At 50.2% G+C, this 19000-nt stretch overlaps 2 protein-coding genes across 7 annotated transcripts in view; one reads left to right on the forward strand and one right to left on the reverse strand.

Annotated features, from left to right (window-relative positions):
* Positions 1 to 5561, forward strand: part of CACNA1D (calcium voltage-gated channel subunit alpha1 D) — a gene marked incomplete at its 5' end in the record, with an annotated part of 447563 nt that extends 442002 nt beyond the window's left edge. For all 5 annotated transcript variants that reach the window (XM_082664922.1, XM_082664924.1, XM_082664926.1 and 2 more), the window contains 3 exons: positions 2235 to 2356; positions 4326 to 4646; positions 5120 to 5561. In XM_082664922.1, the coding sequence (XP_082521048.1) occupies positions 2235 to 2356; positions 4326 to 4646; positions 5120 to 5413 (737 nt within the window). In that variant the 3' untranslated portion in view covers positions 5414 to 5561. The remainder of the gene's footprint in view (positions 1 to 2234; positions 2357 to 4325; positions 4647 to 5119) is intronic.
* Positions 5562 to 11111: 5550 nt separating this feature from the next.
* CHDH (choline dehydrogenase) overlaps positions 11112 to 19000 on the reverse strand; it is a 61482-nt gene continuing 53593 nt past the window's right edge. For both annotated transcript variants that reach the window (XM_082664300.1, XM_082664299.1), the window contains exons 6-8: positions 12988 to 13130; positions 12404 to 12506; positions 11112 to 11646 (exon numbers count right to left, since the gene is read on the reverse strand). In XM_082664300.1, coding sequence (XP_082520426.1) covers positions 11228 to 11646; positions 12404 to 12506; positions 12988 to 13130 — 665 coding nt within the window. In that variant the 3' untranslated portion in view covers positions 11112 to 11227. The remainder of the gene's footprint in view (positions 11647 to 12403; positions 12507 to 12987; positions 13131 to 19000) is intronic.

Consider the following 19000-nt stretch of genomic DNA (forward strand, 5'->3'; position numbering starts at 1 on the left):
TTGGTCTGCCAGTGCTCTCTGCTCATGGTAGGTTGTGGCCTTGGTGGTGACCTCTAGGGTAGGCACCTCATCCTGGGGCCAAGGAATCCCGTCCTGCAGAGAAGGGGCAGGGGCTGGCTGCTCCCTGACCTGGTTTTCGTGGGCAGCTGGCATCAATGGTGCCACCAGGAGATCTGGGTCACCCCCAGTGAGGAACTTGAGCCGGGGAAGGAAACAGAGCAGTGGCCCCTGCCAGTTCCTGGCTGGGTAGTTTGATTTTGGACACGTGGACATTTTGATGCTGGTTAAAGAATGTCCACTTCTGGCGTTTCTGAAGAATGAGGCATATTTTGGGGTAGGACTCTAATCAGTAACCAAAAATAACCAAGACACAGCGGCTCTGAGTCTACCATCTAGTGCACAGTAACATGTGCAGTTGGGTGGTGCCCAGGTCCTATCTGCCTCCAGCTGTCATAGCCCTGCTGGGAAGTGTAATCAGACCCATTTCCATGGTTAATATTTAATTTCACAGCCCCAAACAGAAGCTGCTAAACAGAGCAGCTCAGGGGTCCATCAGTACCAGGTGACGCACATGCAGGCGAGGCTGGACGGAGGCCCCTGGCCCTGTGAGTTCCACTGCCCTCCTGTGACCCCCCTTTCTCCCTTTGGTGGCCACGATAATCACCATTCGTGGGCACCGCCTCTGTGAATCAAGGACCCTGAGCGGGCAAGAGTGGCTGCCCTCTTTATTTTTAAGGGTGAATAAATTAAATGCCTCTTATTTGCTTTGCTGCCCATCCATTCAGACCTCAGGCAGGGAGACCACGGAGCCCCTGTGTTCTCAGCCACAGCGGGATTACTTCCCCCATTAGAGACGGTGGTGCAGAGCAAAAGAGAGGATCCACTTTCAAAACTGAAAGGTGCTACCTGAATGACAGCGGGGGTAGTTTTCCTTTCCTGGCTCCATCCCCTGGCACCACCCTCTGACCCTAGGAGGGTCCGAGAGGTGGTGCTGACCAGGGAGGCCCGTCCTCCTCTTAGAACACTTAAGTTCGGTCCCGCGTGGAGGGAAGGCTGTCTGATGCGGATGGCAGGTGCCTGTGTCCCATGTTGGCAACTGGACGAGGAGGCCCAGAAGGCCCCACGGTGTGCGTCGGGCCCGCGAAACAGGGCTCGTCGTCTGTCTGGTCCCTCCCTGGTGGGCAGGTCCGGCAAGGGCTCGGTCTGGTCTCCGTGTGCTTTTGGAGCCTGGGCCCCAGAGAACGGGCTCTGCGGCTTCGTGTGCAGTCCCAGGATGCCGGGGGCCTCCCCAGGCAGGTCCCTGCAGTTTTCCCGTGCAGGAATTAGGGGAGTGTGGAGTGTTGCCGGGGCATAAGAAATGCCCCGTGAGCTTAGAAAGCAGAGTTCAAGAAAGGACTGTTGAGGTGACCCAGCGCTGCCTCGCAGGCCACCAGGAAGGCTGCCGAGGCAGCTCCACGGCGGCAGCGCCTGAGGGGAGGTGTCCTGGGGAGGCCTCTGGCCTGTGCTCGGGGCCCAGAATTCAGGCTGATCTCCCGGGCCTGGTGCCCTGTGAAGCCACAAGTTCTGGGTCATCTTGTTATCACTCGACCTGTTTATAAGCCTCTATTCAAAGTGGCTGTTAACAGGGCAGCCAACCGCATTTTTTAAAGTTCAAGGTATCCTTTCTTGTTCGTTCTGTCTTCAGGGCTAGGGAAGCTGGGTCTTTCCCCACAAAAGGATCTGCTTATTACCTGGTTGAGCTATTAGGGCAGGTAGCAAACAGAATTGTAAACATAACACAGGAGCACCGGCAGGATGCTCCAGCCCCCAGAGACACTCAGGATGTCTGGAAGGTGAGAACGGGGCAGTCAGCAAGCGTCTCTGGGATTCTAGAATGACGTCGTGTACTTGACCCGGAATGCTGTGTCCCCACCACGTGCAGGGACAGGGGCCTAGGGTCAGAACAGCCACCCTCTGGCTGCTTCTAGCTCCTCCCCCTGAGAACAGGTGTGGCAGGGAGGAGAAATTGACTTGCTCTTTGAAAACATCCCTTAGTCGGGCTGCTTCTTCCTCCCTCCCAAAGTTCTGAGACACCGCCCCCCGCCCCCCACCCCGGTGCCCAATGCCTTTTCTTGGGTGCCTTGCTTGCTTCCTCCTGGGCCCCCTGCTGAATGTCCAGGGGGCTGCCCTGACCCCAGAGCCCCGGGGCCCTGACTGCCGGTTTCACAGCTGCACGGTGTGCTTTAACTTCTCAGCCCCCCGGAGATCCTCCTTCAACTTCGAGTGCCTGCGCCGGCACAGCAGCCAGGAGGAGTTCCTGCCATCCCCCGCCTTCCCCCACCGCACGGCCCTGCCTCTGCACCTGATGCAGCAACAGGTGAGCCGGCACACCTGGCCCACCCCCAGGGCCGATGGGCACCCTGTCCCCCTTGGCTGCCAGCCCTGGAGGGAAGGGGGACCCTTCACAAACACTCTGGTTCAGTCCTGTGACCACCTTGCCAAATAGAAACTATCATGAACCCTGTCCTACGGACGAGCAAGCATCACAGAGGGAAGGTGACATCCCTGAGCTCACACAGGAGCTGAGCGGCCGAGCTGGCATTTGAGTCCCAGGCTGCCAGCTTCCAGAGCCGGGCTCTCAGCCTAGCTGCACACACCCGTCCTCGGCACTGAAGGCAGGGCCTGGGACAAGCCACACTGCAGGGAGTGGCAGCGGCTTTACTGACCCTGAACAATCGGTGCTGCCCTTGGCTCTGAGAGCTTGTCCCGTCATTTACGGAGCCCTCTGGGGGCCAGGCCCTGGGGTCACGAGGGTGTGTGAGCCTCCGACCTGCCTGCAAGGGGGGTGTAGTCCAGGGAGACCGGCCCGTCAGGGCGGCCGGACAGGAGGGTGCCCAGGGACTGGAGGGCCTGTGGGGCTTTGCCTCCAGGACAAGGATATGGTACTTTGTCTTCCTGAAAAGAGCACATCAGAGCTGCTGTCCTCGTGTGTGTGTGTGTGTGTGTGTGTGTGTGTGTGTGTGTGTGTGTCTGTGTCTGTGTGTCTGTGTGTCTGTGTGTGTGTGTCTGTGTGTGTGTGTCTGTGTGTGTGTCTGTGTCTGTGTGTCTGTGTCAGGTGGGAGCACACACGGTATGGTATGCTTCTTACCCTGAGGGTCCATTTCAGAGTCTCTGTTCAGGTCTGCCAACCTTTTGCCTTTCTGTCTTCCTTTTTTTAAAAAAATTATTTATTTATTTGGCTGTGCTGGGTCATAGTTGCAGCATGCAGGATCTTAGTTGCGGCAGGCGGGATCTAGTTCCCTGACCAGGGATCGAACCCGGGCCCCCTGCGTTTGGAACGCAGAGTCTTAACCACTGGACCACCAACGAAGTCTGCTGCCTTCCATTTTTTATGTTAAGTTTTGTGTGCTGCTTTGTCGTGGACGGAGGACAAACCTCTGGAAGGCCCTGGCCATCACATGCCACACACCGAGTAGGCATGGAGGTCTTCGTGGGCTTGTGCGTGACAGTGCCCTGTCCCCTGCTGCCCCGCCCTGCCTCCCCCAGGCGGTCCTGGCTTCCGACTTGGCCACAGGCCTGTGCTGTTCATAAACCCAGCCTCACCGTCCCCCTCTGCAGAGTGGGATGCCAGGGCAGACCTGCCATGGCGTCTCTGGAGGTGGAAGAAGCAGGCTTGTGCCTACCTGGTGCTTCTGAGCAGAGTGCTGGCCGCGGGATGAGTTGCCCTAAAGAGAACCAGCCTGTTTCCCTACGAGCGCTGGGCGCAGTCAGCTTGCCCTGAATGCACTTCCCTATTCAAACCCGGAGTGAACCGGGTGGCATGTTCATACCCCACAGCTTGTGCGTCTTCCCTGTTTCTTCATGCTTCTAAGCTGTTTCACCAACAACTGATTCCTACCTGGGAAGAGTCACAGGAAATATGCATGTGGGGGAAAAGAAAACATGGTCTGCTAGAAAGCCAAGTTTTTATGGCCAATTCATTGAATTACTCAGTGTGCTGTGTCCTTCTGAAGCCCCTGTAAAATAGCGCCTCCAGCCTGGTCTGTTTTTTGTTGTTGTTGTTTTGTTTTTGCGGTACGCGGGCCTCTCGCTGTTGTGGCCTCTCCCGTTGCGGAGCACAGGCTCCGGACGCGCAGGCTCAGCGGCCACGGCTCACGGGCCCAGCCGCTCTGCGGCATGTGGGATCCTCCTGGACCGGGGCACGAACCCGTCCGTGTCCCCTGCATCGGCAGGCGGACTCTCAACCACTGCGCCACCCGGGAAGCCCCAGCCTGGTCTGTTTTGAGGGGGCCCGAGGCCGGGACCTCTGAGGACCTCTGGTCTCCCCACTTCCTCTTTCTCCTCAGATCATGGCAGTCGCCGGCCTAGATTCCAGTAAAGCCCAGAAGTACTCGCCGAGCCACTCCACCAGGTCGTGGGCCACCCCGCCAGCGACCCCGTCGTACAGGGACTGGACGCCGTGCTACACCCCACTGATCCAGGTCGAGCGGTCGGAGGCCCCGGACCAGGTCAACGGCAGCCTACCGTCCCTGCACCGCAGCTCGTGGTACACGGACGAGCCCGGCGTCTCCTATCGGACGTTCACACCAGCCAGCCTGACTGTCCCCAGCAGCTTCCACAACAAAAACAGCGACAAGCAGAGGAGCGCAGACAGCTTGGTGGAGGCGGTGAGTGTGGCCACGGAGTCTGCATGGGAGGGCAGAACTGGGGAGAACCGCGCACAACAGCAACGGGTGGTGGTTCTGAGGGCGGGTGGGCTCCGGAGCCCGGATGCCTGGCTTCTGAACCTGGACACCGCCCACTTCTTAGCAGCCAGGATGGTACTTAAAGCATGAATATAAAAACAGCACCCCTGCGGGTTTCATCAGCTAGCTGTACCTAGGACTGTGTGCGCTATTCCTGCAAATTCGACTAGCTTACGCTGAGACATCTGTCCCCGGTGGGTTGCACTCTTGTTGGGCCACGTGCAGTGTTTGAGGTCCTTCAGATCTTCCAAGCCATTCACCTTCCCTCTTAGTTACCACGTATGGGGGCTAGCAGACATGATTGGCCGAGTCCCCAGAGCACATCATACAGTCACTGCTTGAGGTGCTTTTTCTGTCCTTTTGCATTCGTGCCACTGATCCTCTTTCCTGTGCAGGTTCTGATATCCGAAGGCTTAGGACGGTATGCGAGGGACCCAAAATTTGTGTCAGCGACAAAACACGAAATCGCCGATGCCTGTGACCTAACCATCGACGAGATGGAGAGTGCAGCCAGCAACCTGCTGAATGGGAACATGCATCCCCGGGCCAACGGGGACGTGGGGCCCGTCTCACGCCGGCAGGACTACGAGCTCCAGGACTTCGGGCCCGGCTACAGCGATGAGGAGCCAGACCTCGGGAGGGATGAGGAGGACCTGGCGGATGAAATGATTTGCATCACCACCCTGTAGCCCCCAGGGAGTGGCCGACTGGCTCTGGCCTCAGGTGGGGCGCCGAGGGCCAGGGGAAAAGTGCCTCGTAGTTAGGAAAATGTAGGCACCAGTGTGGAGTCCCTATTCAATTTAGACTTTTGTACAAGTGATGTCATGCCTCAAGGAAGCCATAAATCTGGTAGGGGACAGCTGCACCCACACACTCAGCCCCAGCTGTGGGCAAGGGCAGGTCCAGCCCTCCTGGAGAGGACCAGCGAGGAGGGCGGACAAGCCCTGCCCGCTTGTCCAGAGCGCTGGCCCGCCACCCGCGGGCATGAGGGGAAGGTTTAAAGGTGATGACGATCACCTTACCTATGTCATTACCTCAGCCATCGGTCTAGCATATCAGACGTTCACTGGGCCCAGCGTATCCATTTTTAAACCTTTTCCCCCCAAAACACACTGCTTCCTGATTCCTGTTCGGCTCTTCTGAAATACAGTGTGTAAGTCAGGACCTACCTACCAGCCGTCATCCTGAGAGGGGAATGGGACCCTGTAAACAGGGTTTTCTGTGACGTGACGCCAGTTTACAGGAGAGAGCATCACTCTGACGGTTGGTTTCTGACTGTCAGGCAAAGGGCAACTGTAAACTGGAATAATAATGCACTCGCAACCAGGTAAACTTAGATACGCTAGTTTGTTTAAAAATTCTAGATTTACTGTATATGACTTGTAATATACTATAATTTGTATTTGTAAAGAGATGGTCTATATTTTGTAATTATTGTACCGTATTTGAAATGCAGCAATATCCACGGGTCCTAATAATTGTAGTTCCCCACTCAAATCTAGAAACTATGAGTATTTTTACTCGGGCTATACAGAAGTAGAAGAAATAGAGCCAATTCTCATCTATCCAGTGGAAATCTTTTGGGGGTAAAATTTTAAGTTCAAAAGAACTTGGCACTACAGAGATTTTTCTAAACTATTTTGAGTCACTATAAATCTGTCTTTACACAAGAGGTACCAGATGACTATTTGCAGTCTTTTTTGGGGCAGGGGTTCTATGATTTGATGTTGCACCTTCTGATCCACCATGGGTTGCAGCTGTCTTTTGTTTTGCTTTAGTAACTCTCCGATGAGCACACTGCAGCCTAGGTCGAGCTGGTTACTCTGACCTGGTGGCATTCATAGTTGTGGTTTTCTCAGCTGCCCCCACAGGACATTTCCGGCGCAGAAATAATCGCACAGGTGAATGAAGTCCTTCTGCTGTTGTCCCCTGGGGACTGGTAAGGCTGCTTGTCTTAGGAAAGAAATAAGGAGTGCTGGGGACAGAGGGGGCAAAGGATGATCTATAGGACTAGACGTCGGGCTCTGTACAAATCGTATTGTTGCCTTTTTACAAAACATTGCTGTACTGTGTGTTCTCTTTGAGGGCTTTTATATGCAACTGAATGAGGGCTGACGTTTTCATTAGAACGCACTCACACTCCAATTGTACTTCTCAATGAAAACCCACGTTTGGATCATTAGACCCATCAAGGCTTCCTTTTCTGTTCACAGAATTATGCCGACTTTGTCAAGTTACCTTGGCAGGGATTCCCTGCCGTCAAAAAGACTGGTAGCGATTTTGGGTTCAAAGTTTTTAAATATTACATAATCTGTTAATTTTTTTTTTTTTTTTTGTAAATAACACTTTGTTATGAAGACCTTACAAACCTCTTCTTAAGACATTCTTACTCCAGATCCAGGCAAAAACACTTCAAGGTTTGTAAATGACTATTTCCTGACGTAAATTCTTTTTTATTAAAATGCAAAATGATCTTCAGAATAAAACTGTGTTAATAATTTTATTGTACTTGGGAGCCCTCCTCGCAAAGAGCTGGTGTTGGCCAGTGAGAGCTTCGGGGGGGCAGGTGCTCTGTGAGGGCACTTCTGCAATTATGTAGATGTTTTTCTCATCCTCTTGGCACCTTCTCCTTTTTCCTTATCCTCATGCCGATGGTAACTTAAGTCCAGCGGCAGAGAGCACTGTTTCTCCTAAAGGGCTAACCCACTATCACCGTCATCTCAGACTCTGTGTCTCTCCACCGAGCATTGGTCTTTCTTACCGTGTGGCCTGGCTTACCATCATCAGTCCAAAACTGCCGTAACAGGACTGAGTTTTCTGGTATAGTCGGTGATCTTTTCTAGTCGGCACTTAACTGGCATTTTTACAGGCTGCACCACTCCTAATATCTGTCTGCATTAAGCCTGCTTCGACTGCTCATCTAACATTAAATTTTTCTTTGGAAGAAAACTTTGAAGTTGTAGGGCATGGTTTTTTTCTTTCAGGAATCTTTTAAGATTAAACGTCTCTCCTTTTTAGTTCCCCTCCCACTCCCTAAAAAAAGTCATTTTGTTGTGTCCCCAGGAATAGTACATTTAGTTGCTTTCATCTTGTGTTTTCCATAATATCACGAAACAGAAATGGCAGCAACAACCTCGTTAAAATGGTCTCTTGTGATTTCCATCCAGACGACCGGGCCACGCAGCACCTCCCAGCCTGATTCTGAGATGTTTCAGAATCAGCCAGTGGCTGGGAAGGGTGGGTTGTGAAGGCCCCAGAAGCTTCTCCAGTGCAGGATGGGCTTAACCTGCCTGATGAACCCACTTTACGGCTGATGCCACGCTTGTGAGAGAAACCAGAGCAGTTTATTCTGTGGTGTTTATGTTTTGCAGTCCTACGTGTCTTTGCCCATTGCCTGTTTTCCTGCGAAGGTTTTTACTGTTAGGCTGGGTGGTCAGTTTGTCCTGAAAGCTGGTCAGCATCACACACAGAGTTCTAACTCCTTTACTAGCCTCCCCGACTCAAAGACAGACTCCAGCTATGGCCTTCATTTGTTGAAAAGAAGTTTTTCCTTCTCTAAAATGATATTCCTTCCCTACTGGGGACCTAGGGGGGCAAGCGAGGAAGAGGAGCAGGCCTGGGGCCCTTGCTTCTAACCAGAGAACGAGAGCCAGAATGGCTGGGAGGGCGCCCTGTGGGGATGGTGGCAGGAGATGCGATGGGAGGCTGGGTCTCAAGATGGGGCCAGCGGAGAAGGGTGTGTGTTTTTTCTGGTTTTTAAGAGAAAGGCACCTAGGCATTTGATCTGATGGTAAGTCGTGCTGTGGAAATCTGAAATGACCTTTGGGCGGAGGAACACGGTTTGGCTGGAGAGAAGACTCTATCTGAATCTGTGGAAGTGGCTCCTGCCGCCTGCACAAGGGCCGCACAAGGCCGGACGTTAAGGCGCCAGAGTCCCACCTCCGGGACCTGCCCTTTCCTGGTCACCTGCGGGCAGGCTGCTCCTCTAGCTGTGTGTTCTGGCTCTTACTCTGCCAGGAAGAACCCTCTGCTCATGCAGCAGCTTAAACACTGGCTTCTTCAGAGGGGTCAGTGTTCTGACCACTAGGCACATTTGCAGCTTTCTGTTAGGCTTTTCAACCATTTCTGGAAATGTACGTTTTTCCTTTTGGGGAGTACTGCAGGCTTTTTGCTAAGGGACTTAAACGACGTCTTCCTGGTTCTTCAGGAGGCTGAGCGCCGGCCGGTCTCCATGCCCCTCGGGCTGCCAGACTATGGCTCATCCTCCCCAATTCCAGTTCGCACTTTCCTCCCCTCTCTGGCTTCCTTGGCCAACAGCCCTCTCTTTCTGAGGTCGGAGCTTTCTTCGTGGTGGTGGACCCTTCGGGTTAGGACACGGGCCACTGGCTCCACCCTGCCCACGTGGCCACAGCACTCAGCTGTCAGGGCTCGAGGGAGGAACCGCCTCAGATCAGAATATTCTGTCCTGGGTCTGAATTCCAACAGCAGTTTTCTGTTGGGTCCTGGGTATACGCGACACTCACGCTCTCCTCCTTTGAAACGTGGGGGGGGGGGGGCAGTGTCATGTGATCGCATGGAACGAGGCCCCGTAGCAAGGGCGGGAGAGGGGCCTGGGTGCCATCCACCGTACAGGCTCCCCTTACACAGGCTTTGCCCATCGACACACGCACACTAGCGCATCAGCCACTGTCTCAGAGGCCGAGGGCACCACATACGCAGAGGTGACCGAACTGAATGGCCACGTCACCTGCCATACCGGCGCCAGAGGAGGTCAGCGCAGTCACACTCAGGCCTGGGACCCCCCGCACACCTGACGTGTCACTTCGTGGCCCTCAGAGCAGGGGGCTGGCACCTGCACTCCTACTGTTCCTTCGCCCCCGCAGGCAGCTCCAAGACCCAGAGGAGGCCTGTGGGCAGGTGGGGACCTCTCTAGGAGAGAGACATCTCTTGGCAGATGGAGAATTTTCTTTCTTGACCCTCCGTTGGAACCGAAAATAAAGCAAGATACAGGTAAGACGAAACAAGGTTTGCTTAAGGAGTTTTAAAGGAAGGATGGTGTGATGGCTTTCTTCTTTCCACCCTTCTGGAAATCTTTCTCAGAAACGTTAAGTTGCAGCTGTTGGGCCTCCAAGGCACCTCAATCCACTGTGATCCAGGGTGAAGCCAGGAATGTTCCATTTTCCTCCCCTCCTGATTCTGGGTCCAGCACGACAGGTTTCTATATAGCACTTCCATTCTTTCTCGCCATAGACGGTGGCTTTTGGATATCGTCAGAAAAATCAATCCAAAATGCATTGAAGTTTTCATTACCTTGTAGAGACAGGCTGGATAATGACAGTCTCAGTTCAAAGATAAGTTACGGGATTGCATTACTAAATTATAAGAAGTTTAAAGATCAGAGAGCTGTCTTAAATGTTACTTTGTATCTGTTTCCCCCGCCCCCCCACCCCCCGCAAACTCAAATCTTTGCCAATTTATTTTTCTTTCACTCAACTGCGTTTTTTTTTTTTTTTTTACAGGATCAGGATCATAGTTTTACTTGACTTCTTTTTCCGTCAGTCTGGCTCCCGCCTGGTCTGTTGCTGTGGACGTCTGGAGAATGTGAATGAGCTGGCCGTGGCCACTGCTGAGCCCTCCATCTCCCCAGGCTGAGAGTGAGGCTTTGCACGGACCGGGCCAGGGACGCAGGTTTGCTCTGGGTTTCTAGGTTTCCTGGCAACAGGAAAATCTTTAAAAATGCTAAACCCTGAAACCCATGGTAGTGAAAAGGCCCTGTAGACTCCTGAGTCCTGGAAAAAGTCCCAGAATTCCTCTCATCGGGCTGATGGTGTTAATAAGAACCAGAGCATCAGAGAGGTGGGCTGCGAGCCCCTCAGAGGGACCCAACTGAGCACCAGTTCCTGCCTCACTCTGGGAGTGAAATCAGGAAGCGGCAGAGAAAGGAGAAGCCTGTTTCTTCCAGCAGGCAGCTTTCCCTCTGGACACTGGACGCTTGTGCACACACCCCAGCTGAGCTCCACGCTCCCTAACTCCTGTGGGACCCTCGGCCTCCGCTGCAGCTTTCAGCCTGAGAGGGAGGATGCCCCGGCCTCTGTGCAAGCACCCTGCTCTTGGACGGGCTTGCCTCGAGAGGGAGAGAACCTGGGAGAGAACCACTTTCCTCAAGTCCTATCAGGACCCAGGAACACAGGACCCAGGGTTGGAGAGCACCGCGGAACACAAGACAAGGACCTGGCCAGAGTTACCCGTTCTCCACCGGCCTCCCGTCCCCTTTGCTGTCCTACCAGGAGGCAGGGAGGAGGGGCCCCAGCCAGAATGCCGGCCTTCCCCAGAGGGCCCCCAGGGACATGCTGGGAAGAAAGAACCCGATTCACTGACCAATACTGGTTTCATTTCTTAAATTATCCAATTCTTGGCCATCAAATTGTAACATTCTAGAGAGAGCCAGGAAGGCACACTTGGCGCCAAGGGCTGTGTTGAGCCTTCTTACTCGGGGGACGGCCTCAGCGCTGGGTGGCCAAGGTCCTGGGCTTGTAGACAGGGACAGCCTCGTCCCAGAGAGCCGGCCGCCCCTTGATGATGTCGGCCGCCTTCTCTGCGATCATGATGGTGGGGGCGTTGAGGTTGCCGCTGACCACGCTGGGCATGATGGAGGCGTCGACCACCCTGAGGTTTTCCACCCCGAGGACCCTGGTCTGCGGGTCCACCACTGCCATGGGGTCGGAGGGCTGGCCCATCTTGCAGGTGCACGATGGGTGGTAGGCGCTGTCTGCCTTTGCCCGCACAAAGGCGTCTATCTCCTTATCCGACTGGACGTGGCTTCCTGGCTGGAGCTCCTTCCCCCGGAACGGCGCCAGAGCTTTCTGTGCAAAAATTTCTCTGGTCAGCCTCACACACCGACGGAAGTCATCGATGTCCGTTTCTGTCAAGGAGAAGAAACAGGTTACGTGCCTCCTCTTACCATGCTGGCCTCGCTGGAAGATCCGCCACCGGGAGAGGCTCAAGAAGCTGCCCGAGGGGACACGGTTCAGGGACACGGAGGTCCAAGCCACCAGGTTGCCTGTCACCTACCCATCAGCAGTTACAGTGCAACCGAGCAGAGTCCCACGAAGCCCAAACAGACAGCATCCTAGACGGACACAGCTTGCCCCGGAGGCCCTACGTTTAAATCGGAGATCTGAATTTTCTTATCTATAAGATAGAGATAAGACTACACGTCCTGCCTCTGCCACAGCGTGAGTATTATTGGGCAAAACCTGCCCAGTGGGGACTGTGCAGTTTTGCTGTGCATAAAGAGGCAGGCCCAGGAGTGTAATTTGCTTTTAGAAGATACTCACAGGAACAGTAAGAAAAAGGTTCTGTAAGCTATCTATACACAGCCAGATCTCCTTGCGTCTCTTGGTAGATTGTTCTGGAAGCTGCAAATCCTGCCTACTGTGTAAAATGGTGTGTCAGGGTTACTTCAAGTGACCGACGGCACTACATAGCAACACGTGCACGTTTACAGCCCAGGATAATGGGGTGGAGGGAGGACAGAATGTGACTTGTGTCTCAAAAATGGGGTCCAGGGGTGAGATTCAGGGACAAATATGAACCCCATAAAGGCACTCATTCATGCAGTCAGTCCGTCAACGAGCCAACAAGCCCAGGTCTGGGAGAGACAAAGGTGGCTGAATTACCTGTTGACAGGTAGTTGGGTTGGATCACAGGGTGGTCATGGGGGTTGGCACTTCTCAGTTTGAGCCAGCCCACGCTCGTGCCCCTCATGGTCCCCACATGCACCTGGAAGAGCCCAGAGAGGCGGTGACCCCTGTTAACCCCCAGCTTAGTCATTTAGAGAGGCCCCGGGTTTCCTGTGGTCCCTGGGACTCAACACCCGGAGTCAATTAAGAGCAGATACATTTTAAAATCTACCTGCATCTTACCAACCCCACCCCCAACGCACACAAAAGGCATCAAAACCACCTCAGGCCCTCTCTCCTGCTTCCTGGCTTTATACCTGATGCCTCATGTTCAGGGGCTGGCGGTCCCTGGGCAGAGCCGGCTTCATTGTCCATTTCTAGTACTCAGGACCCGGTGCAGCTGCCCCGAGCTGGGTGCGGGTGTGGCCTTGCTGTGCACCACGCAGTCTGCTTCACTCTACCTCTGGCTCCCCACCCCTCTTCCCTCCCCTCAGACACTCCGGGCAGCTGGAGAGCAGGGCACCGCCTTCTGGACCGCCCACCCTGGAGGCCCTGCTGCAGTGGGGAGACGACCTGCTCACCTGGTAAGCCTCCTGCTGTGGGGGGACCCGCCCATGGTCGATCACCTGGGAAGGGAGGAAGTGGAACTGGATGTCCGGGTGGGGGACCCCAGGCTGGCTCCGGATGAACCCACCTGTTTCCAGATGGGCCGTGGCTCCATCCCCTGAGGATCAGAAGACGATGAGGCAGAGGAGCAAGTCCAGGTGTGGCAGGTGGGCCAGCCTCCTCTCTCCTGGGCACTTCCTCCTCCTCTTCCTGGCCTGTAGTCTAGTGCCTGGACCCAAGTCCTCGACTCTGTCCTCCTTCCCCGAGGTGGGCTCACCCAGCACCAGGGCTTTCGATATCAGCTCCATGCCAAGGGGCTTCAGCTTTGCCCCGTCCCCTGACTCCACCCCTGCCAACTGGACTGTGGGACCTGATGTCCTATGGGCATATCCCAAACCTACTGCAGCCCACCCTTCACACACAGGCCGTGATCCAGGTCAAGGCCCCCTTCCATCCAACCTCCCACTGTTGCAGGAAGGGGAACCCCTTCCAGGGCCCGAGAGTGGGCTCTTCTCTAATGCTCGGAAATGAACTGTCCGAGGAGGCACACGTGCTGACAAAGCAGAAGACTTTATTGGGAAGGGGCACCCGGGCAGAGAGCAGGAGGGTAGGGGAACCCAGGAGAACTGCTCTGCCACGTGGCTCACAGTCTCAGGCTTTATGGTGATGGGGTTAGTTTCCAGGTTGTCTCTGGCCAAGCATCTTGCTTGGCCCATCGTCTGACTCAGGGTCCTTCCTGGTGGCGTGCGCATCTCTCAGCCAAGATGGATCCCAGTGCAAAGGATTCTGGGAGGCTGGTCATCTCTGCCCTCTTTTGGCTCCTCCCAATGCTGGTTTTCACCAGCAGCACCATGTTCTTTTTCAGGACCTCCTGTTGTGAGACACCTCAGGCAAGAGGCTATCATCGTGCCTGGCCAAGGCGAGTGGTTTTGGTTAATGGTTCCCTAACAACTCGAGAGCCCACTCTCGGGCCCTGGAAGGGGTCTCCCTTCCTGCAACAGCTGGCGACTCTGGTGGAATCTCTTCTTTACCACGACTGACATCCTGACTGCTCAGGCACCAGCTCACCTACCGACGGACCAGACCCAGAGGCCACCACTGGGACCCTCTTGTCTCTGATCTCCTCCTGACGCAGATGACTGGCCAGAGTGCCCCGCCCAGGTAAGGAACAAGAGACGTCGCCGACGTCTTTGCCCTTCCCTCTCCCCTCCCTCTTCTCAACCCCTCCTATCCCACCCTCCTGTCTTCTGGATGCAGGAGTCTGGTTGAAGGGCTTCAGTTATCTGAGCGCCAGAGCCTGATCACCTCCGGTGGGCAGAGAACTTGAATTATCTGGTATCTGGTTTCTGGTAGGGCCGAGTTCCTGTCCTCCCTTCCTGGAAGCCCAGAGAAAAGTCCCGTAACGCCTGGGCGTCTGCAGGTGGCAGGAGATGTCCGTAAGGCCACCCATTTTGTCCCCCCACCCTCCTCCCCCTCTTCTTTCAAACAGCCCTCCTTTCCTCCCTTTGAAATCTCTGAAGACCTGAGATATTTCCATTTACTCCGTTCGTCAGTACTTGGATCTGAAGTTCTCTGTCTCTGTAGGAGGTTTTCTGAGAGACTGCAACCTTGTATTTAAGGGAGTGTCTGATTAGGACAGCCGTGCCTGTGTGTGTTTCATACTCTGTGTTCTGTGTTGCGATTTGTGATGGCCATTCTGCCTTATGAAATGGGAAATTCTGGTTCTGTTCCACTGCAGAGCCCTCTTGGGAGAATTCTGTCTGACTGGAAAGATTTTAGCTATGAGCCTATGACTAAGAAAAAGATGATATTCTATTACAACACTGGGTGGCCAGAATATTCTTTAGACTCCAGAGAAAACTGGTTTAGGTGAAACTCTTGAAAATTCCAAACTGGTTCTTTTTGCATATACAGTTAGAAAAGGGAAGCTTGATAAAACGTCTTGCAGAATTCTGACCCTGAGGGAACAACTCCTTCTGAGAGAACTTGCTTTTCTCGCCCTGTGCCGTGAGACCAGGGCTCTCAGGATCCCTTATCTGATCTAGATCATCTCTAATTCCTGAGATTGAGGGGGAAAAAAACAATGTGGAAGGAAAGCTTTCTAAATTTTACTTATTCCAACCATTATTTATAAACTAGTGAGTTTTATAATACCTGATTCATAACTAAGTTTAGAAAATGAAGCTTTGAGATCTCTGGTTGTGTTTGTCTATATATCTGTGTGCGTTATATATATGTCCTTACCTTTGGATATTATTGCCAAAACTAATTTTTTAATGAGCTCTATTTAATTGGCTTAAGGGAAATTTAGCACTTATATAAATTTTCAAAAATACAGAAGGTAACTGGCCAGAATTAATTTCAGGTTCATGTAAACTGGAAAATATTCAGTATTAAATTAATGGCTGGTATTAAACTTAGTTTATTTGTTAATTTAAATACACATGTCTTTGTCATCAACATTAAGTATAATACCTTTATTGTACCTAGGTTTAATAGAAGTCAAATAAGATCTTATTATATCTGTTGTAAATTTGTCAGCAAGGAACATAACTTGGTGTGATGAAATTTTTTAAGTGAACTAAAATACAAGTGAGATCAGAGCTTTTGGGTGAACTTTTTAGGAATAATTATATTTTAGGAATGTCTACGTGAGAATAATCTCTCCAGATACTTGGAAATATACTTGAAATTTAGAGTTGTTCTAAATTAAGTGATGGAAGTTACTGAATAGCTAGGTGGTTCCCAAATAAAATAAGATACTGAGACATCAGTTACTAAACAGAGAAACTAAATGTATTTAGGACTATTAATGAACATGTTTGGTGCCACCCTGAGATGTTCTCTATAAGAAAGCAAATGTTTTTAGAAATTTTCACTAGTATTTATGTTTACCAATCTACAGAATGCTAATGTAAAAGTTCATAACTGCTGGGACTTCCCTGGTGGTGCAATGGTTAGGATGCCACGTTCCCAATGCAGGAGGTCCGGGTTCGATCCCTGATCAGGGAACTAGATCCCACACGCATGCTACAACTAAGAGTTCACATGCCACAACTAAGGAGCCCGCCTGCTACAACTAAGACCCAGTGCAACCAAAAAAAAAAAAAGTTCATAATTGCTTACCTCTTAGTTTTCACTAGAAATTAAGGTTTTTAAGAGTTGAGGGCTTTAATTTAAACACGTAATTAAAGCTAATAGAAATAATAAAGGAAGCATTTCAGTGTACAGCAGGAAAGTAGGATGTGTGTTTGCAGTGAAGAAGGTATGAGAATGGAATTGCATTTTATGAAAGGAAAAGAAAGTGAGTCTGTCTGAGAGCTGGTTGTGTCTCAATGGAGAAGAGAATGGGGGGCAGACTAATATGGATACAGACAGTGACGGAGGGTTTGTGGATGGTCAGGATTGGCTAGGTGTAGAGTACAGTTAATTAAGTGAATTTTGTTATTAAAAGCAGGCTGGTACAAGACTGGATCTGGTTTTCTCTCTTTAGTAAGAGGACAAAGTTTCCTTGGAATGCTGCTTTTGATAACAGATTGTGTGAGTTTCCGTGCCTTTAAGTGATCTGTATTTGCTTTTGAGATCTCTTGTAACTTTGGGTAAGAAATAAGCATTATCTCACGATGACCTATGATCTTATTTGACCAAGTGTTTTGAGACCTTTTGACAAACTTCCCAAATACCAAATTTTAATTAAAGTTCTTTTGACCTCCAGCTAACTTGGGGACACTTTCGAGGGTCTCTGAGGCATTTCAGAGAGAAATATTTAACTAGTAGTATCTGGTATGTTAAATTACATGGAGAGCATTATCACACTAGGGATAAACCTACTTAGAATATACTGTATGGATAAAGAGTATTAATATACACATTCTAGAAATTATATAAAGTTTCTGAAATTTGGATATGTCCTGGTATTGTTATAATATTAGCTATCTTAAAATGTTGTATGTGACAGAAACTTGGTTAAGCTTCTTTGTTAACCTTGCCTTTTTAAGACTTTTTGTCGTTCACAGGCAGTTAAGCTGATGCTTTGCAAAACTGCTTCATCTTCAAGAAGATTCACAGAAAGGGCTTTAGACAAGTACAGGTTTCTGATAACTTTTAAATCATACTACTAAACTAGGTAAGACTTTTTTTTTTTGAGTAGCTATTTTATTTATGTCTTTTATTTATTTATTTGTTTATTTATTTATTTATTTATTTTATTTTTGGCTGCACTGCGAGGCATGTGGGATCTTAGTTCCCCGACCAGGGATGGAACCCTTGGCGTCTGAACCACTGGACCGCAGGGGAAATCCCAGGTAAGATATTTTTAACAGTCTAATGGAAACTGTTAACAAAAAGGATTAGTTACATAGGATTGAGTAAACTGATGAACGTGGTTATAATTTTTATGGTTTCTGTCTGAAACATTACTAGCTTTTAATCTGTGTTTTCCAGATATAAAGAAACCCCCTCAAACTAATTATGACTTGTAGCAATTTGGTAAATTGTACCTTTGTAAGCAGAATTGAAACACTTCTCTTTCTACCTGATCCCTCCAGAGATTGCAAACTCTTAGGTTCCCAGCAGCTGTATAAGATAAATTAGTAAAGCCACCTCCTAACAGGTGCAGGAATCTCAAGTTATTTTGCGGACCTCAAAAAGGGAGGGATTCACCTAAATCTATAAGGCAAAATCTGTGAAAGGCCCTTGGCGTGGCTTTCCTGGCCTTGGGAGGCCTTTTATCAAACTTAATTTGCAGACAAATTAATCTTGATTTGGAGATATCTGATAAAAATGAGGGTAATTTTAGGGAGAAAGAGACATTTCAGTGGATATCAAATTCTAATTCTGTTTATTGAGGTCTGTATTCACTAAGACTCACTTCTCAGATAGTTCCTTGCTGTGATGCTATATTGTTGCAAAGTTTAATTGAATTATTAAAAGGACACTCTAAATTTGTTTCTGAAGCTTAACTCAGTAATCTATCTTTGGATTAAGATCAGATGCTCCATGATCTGCAAGCAGAAGGTTAACACCAGGCTATGGTCATTTAAATTTAAAGGCTCCCTTATGTTGGGGAAATTAAACTGTACTAGGGATAACCAACCTAGTTACACTAGGAAATTGGGCTGGGTGCCTTGTGGACAATGCCAATATATAATGTCCCTTCAAGATAAGAACTGGTACACAACAGACTAAGTCAGATGAACTGGGATATACTGGGCTGCACCTAATGGAAGTTCTTGACTTACATTTTTACATATGACCTTATTAATACTGCTAGCTATATTATTTTTTATATTGCCTGTTTTACAAAATTGTTGTTTCTTGCATTACCAAATGTGTGACTGAGCCTCTGATAAAATGATGATATATAGTTACATATGAGGACCAATGATTGTTGTAGTGTAACTCTAGATATGGCAAGAAGCATATCAGCATCGTCCCTCCTAGATTTAATCTAACTAGAAAGTATTTTACCAAAAACTACCTCCCTCATTCAAATAACATTTTCTACACTAGTATCAGACCAAAAAGGCCTAATCAAACTATATTTTCTCTCATTCCTCTTTACCCTCACCCTAAGCATAGTTCTCTTTAATTACCATGAGTAACCTCTATAATAACTACAACACCAATAGGCAATGACCAACCAGTGAGTTACTAATCAAGCACCATAACTATACAATGCCACAATTCCTAAAGCCTCTTCACTAAAAATCCAGAATCCCCTGTATTATAAGTCACTCAGTCCTCTAGCCTGTTAAACTTGAAATACAATCTCCACTTCCTCATCTTTTAAAACATAAAATACCATTGAAAATTATATTATCAACCCTGAAAGAAATATACCTAAAACAGTCTTCTTAGACACTCAAACCTCAGAATACTGCTCAGTAGCTATAGCTGTCGTATAACCAAACACTACCAACATCCCCCCTAAATAAATCAAAAATACTATTAAACCCAAAAATAAGCCATCAAAATTCAACACAATCC

The sequence above is a fragment of the Grampus griseus genome (genome assembly GCF_964374135.1).
Source record: "Grampus griseus genome assembly, chromosome: 10".
Classification (NCBI taxonomy): Eukaryota; Metazoa; Chordata; class Mammalia; order Artiodactyla; family Delphinidae; genus Grampus; species Grampus griseus.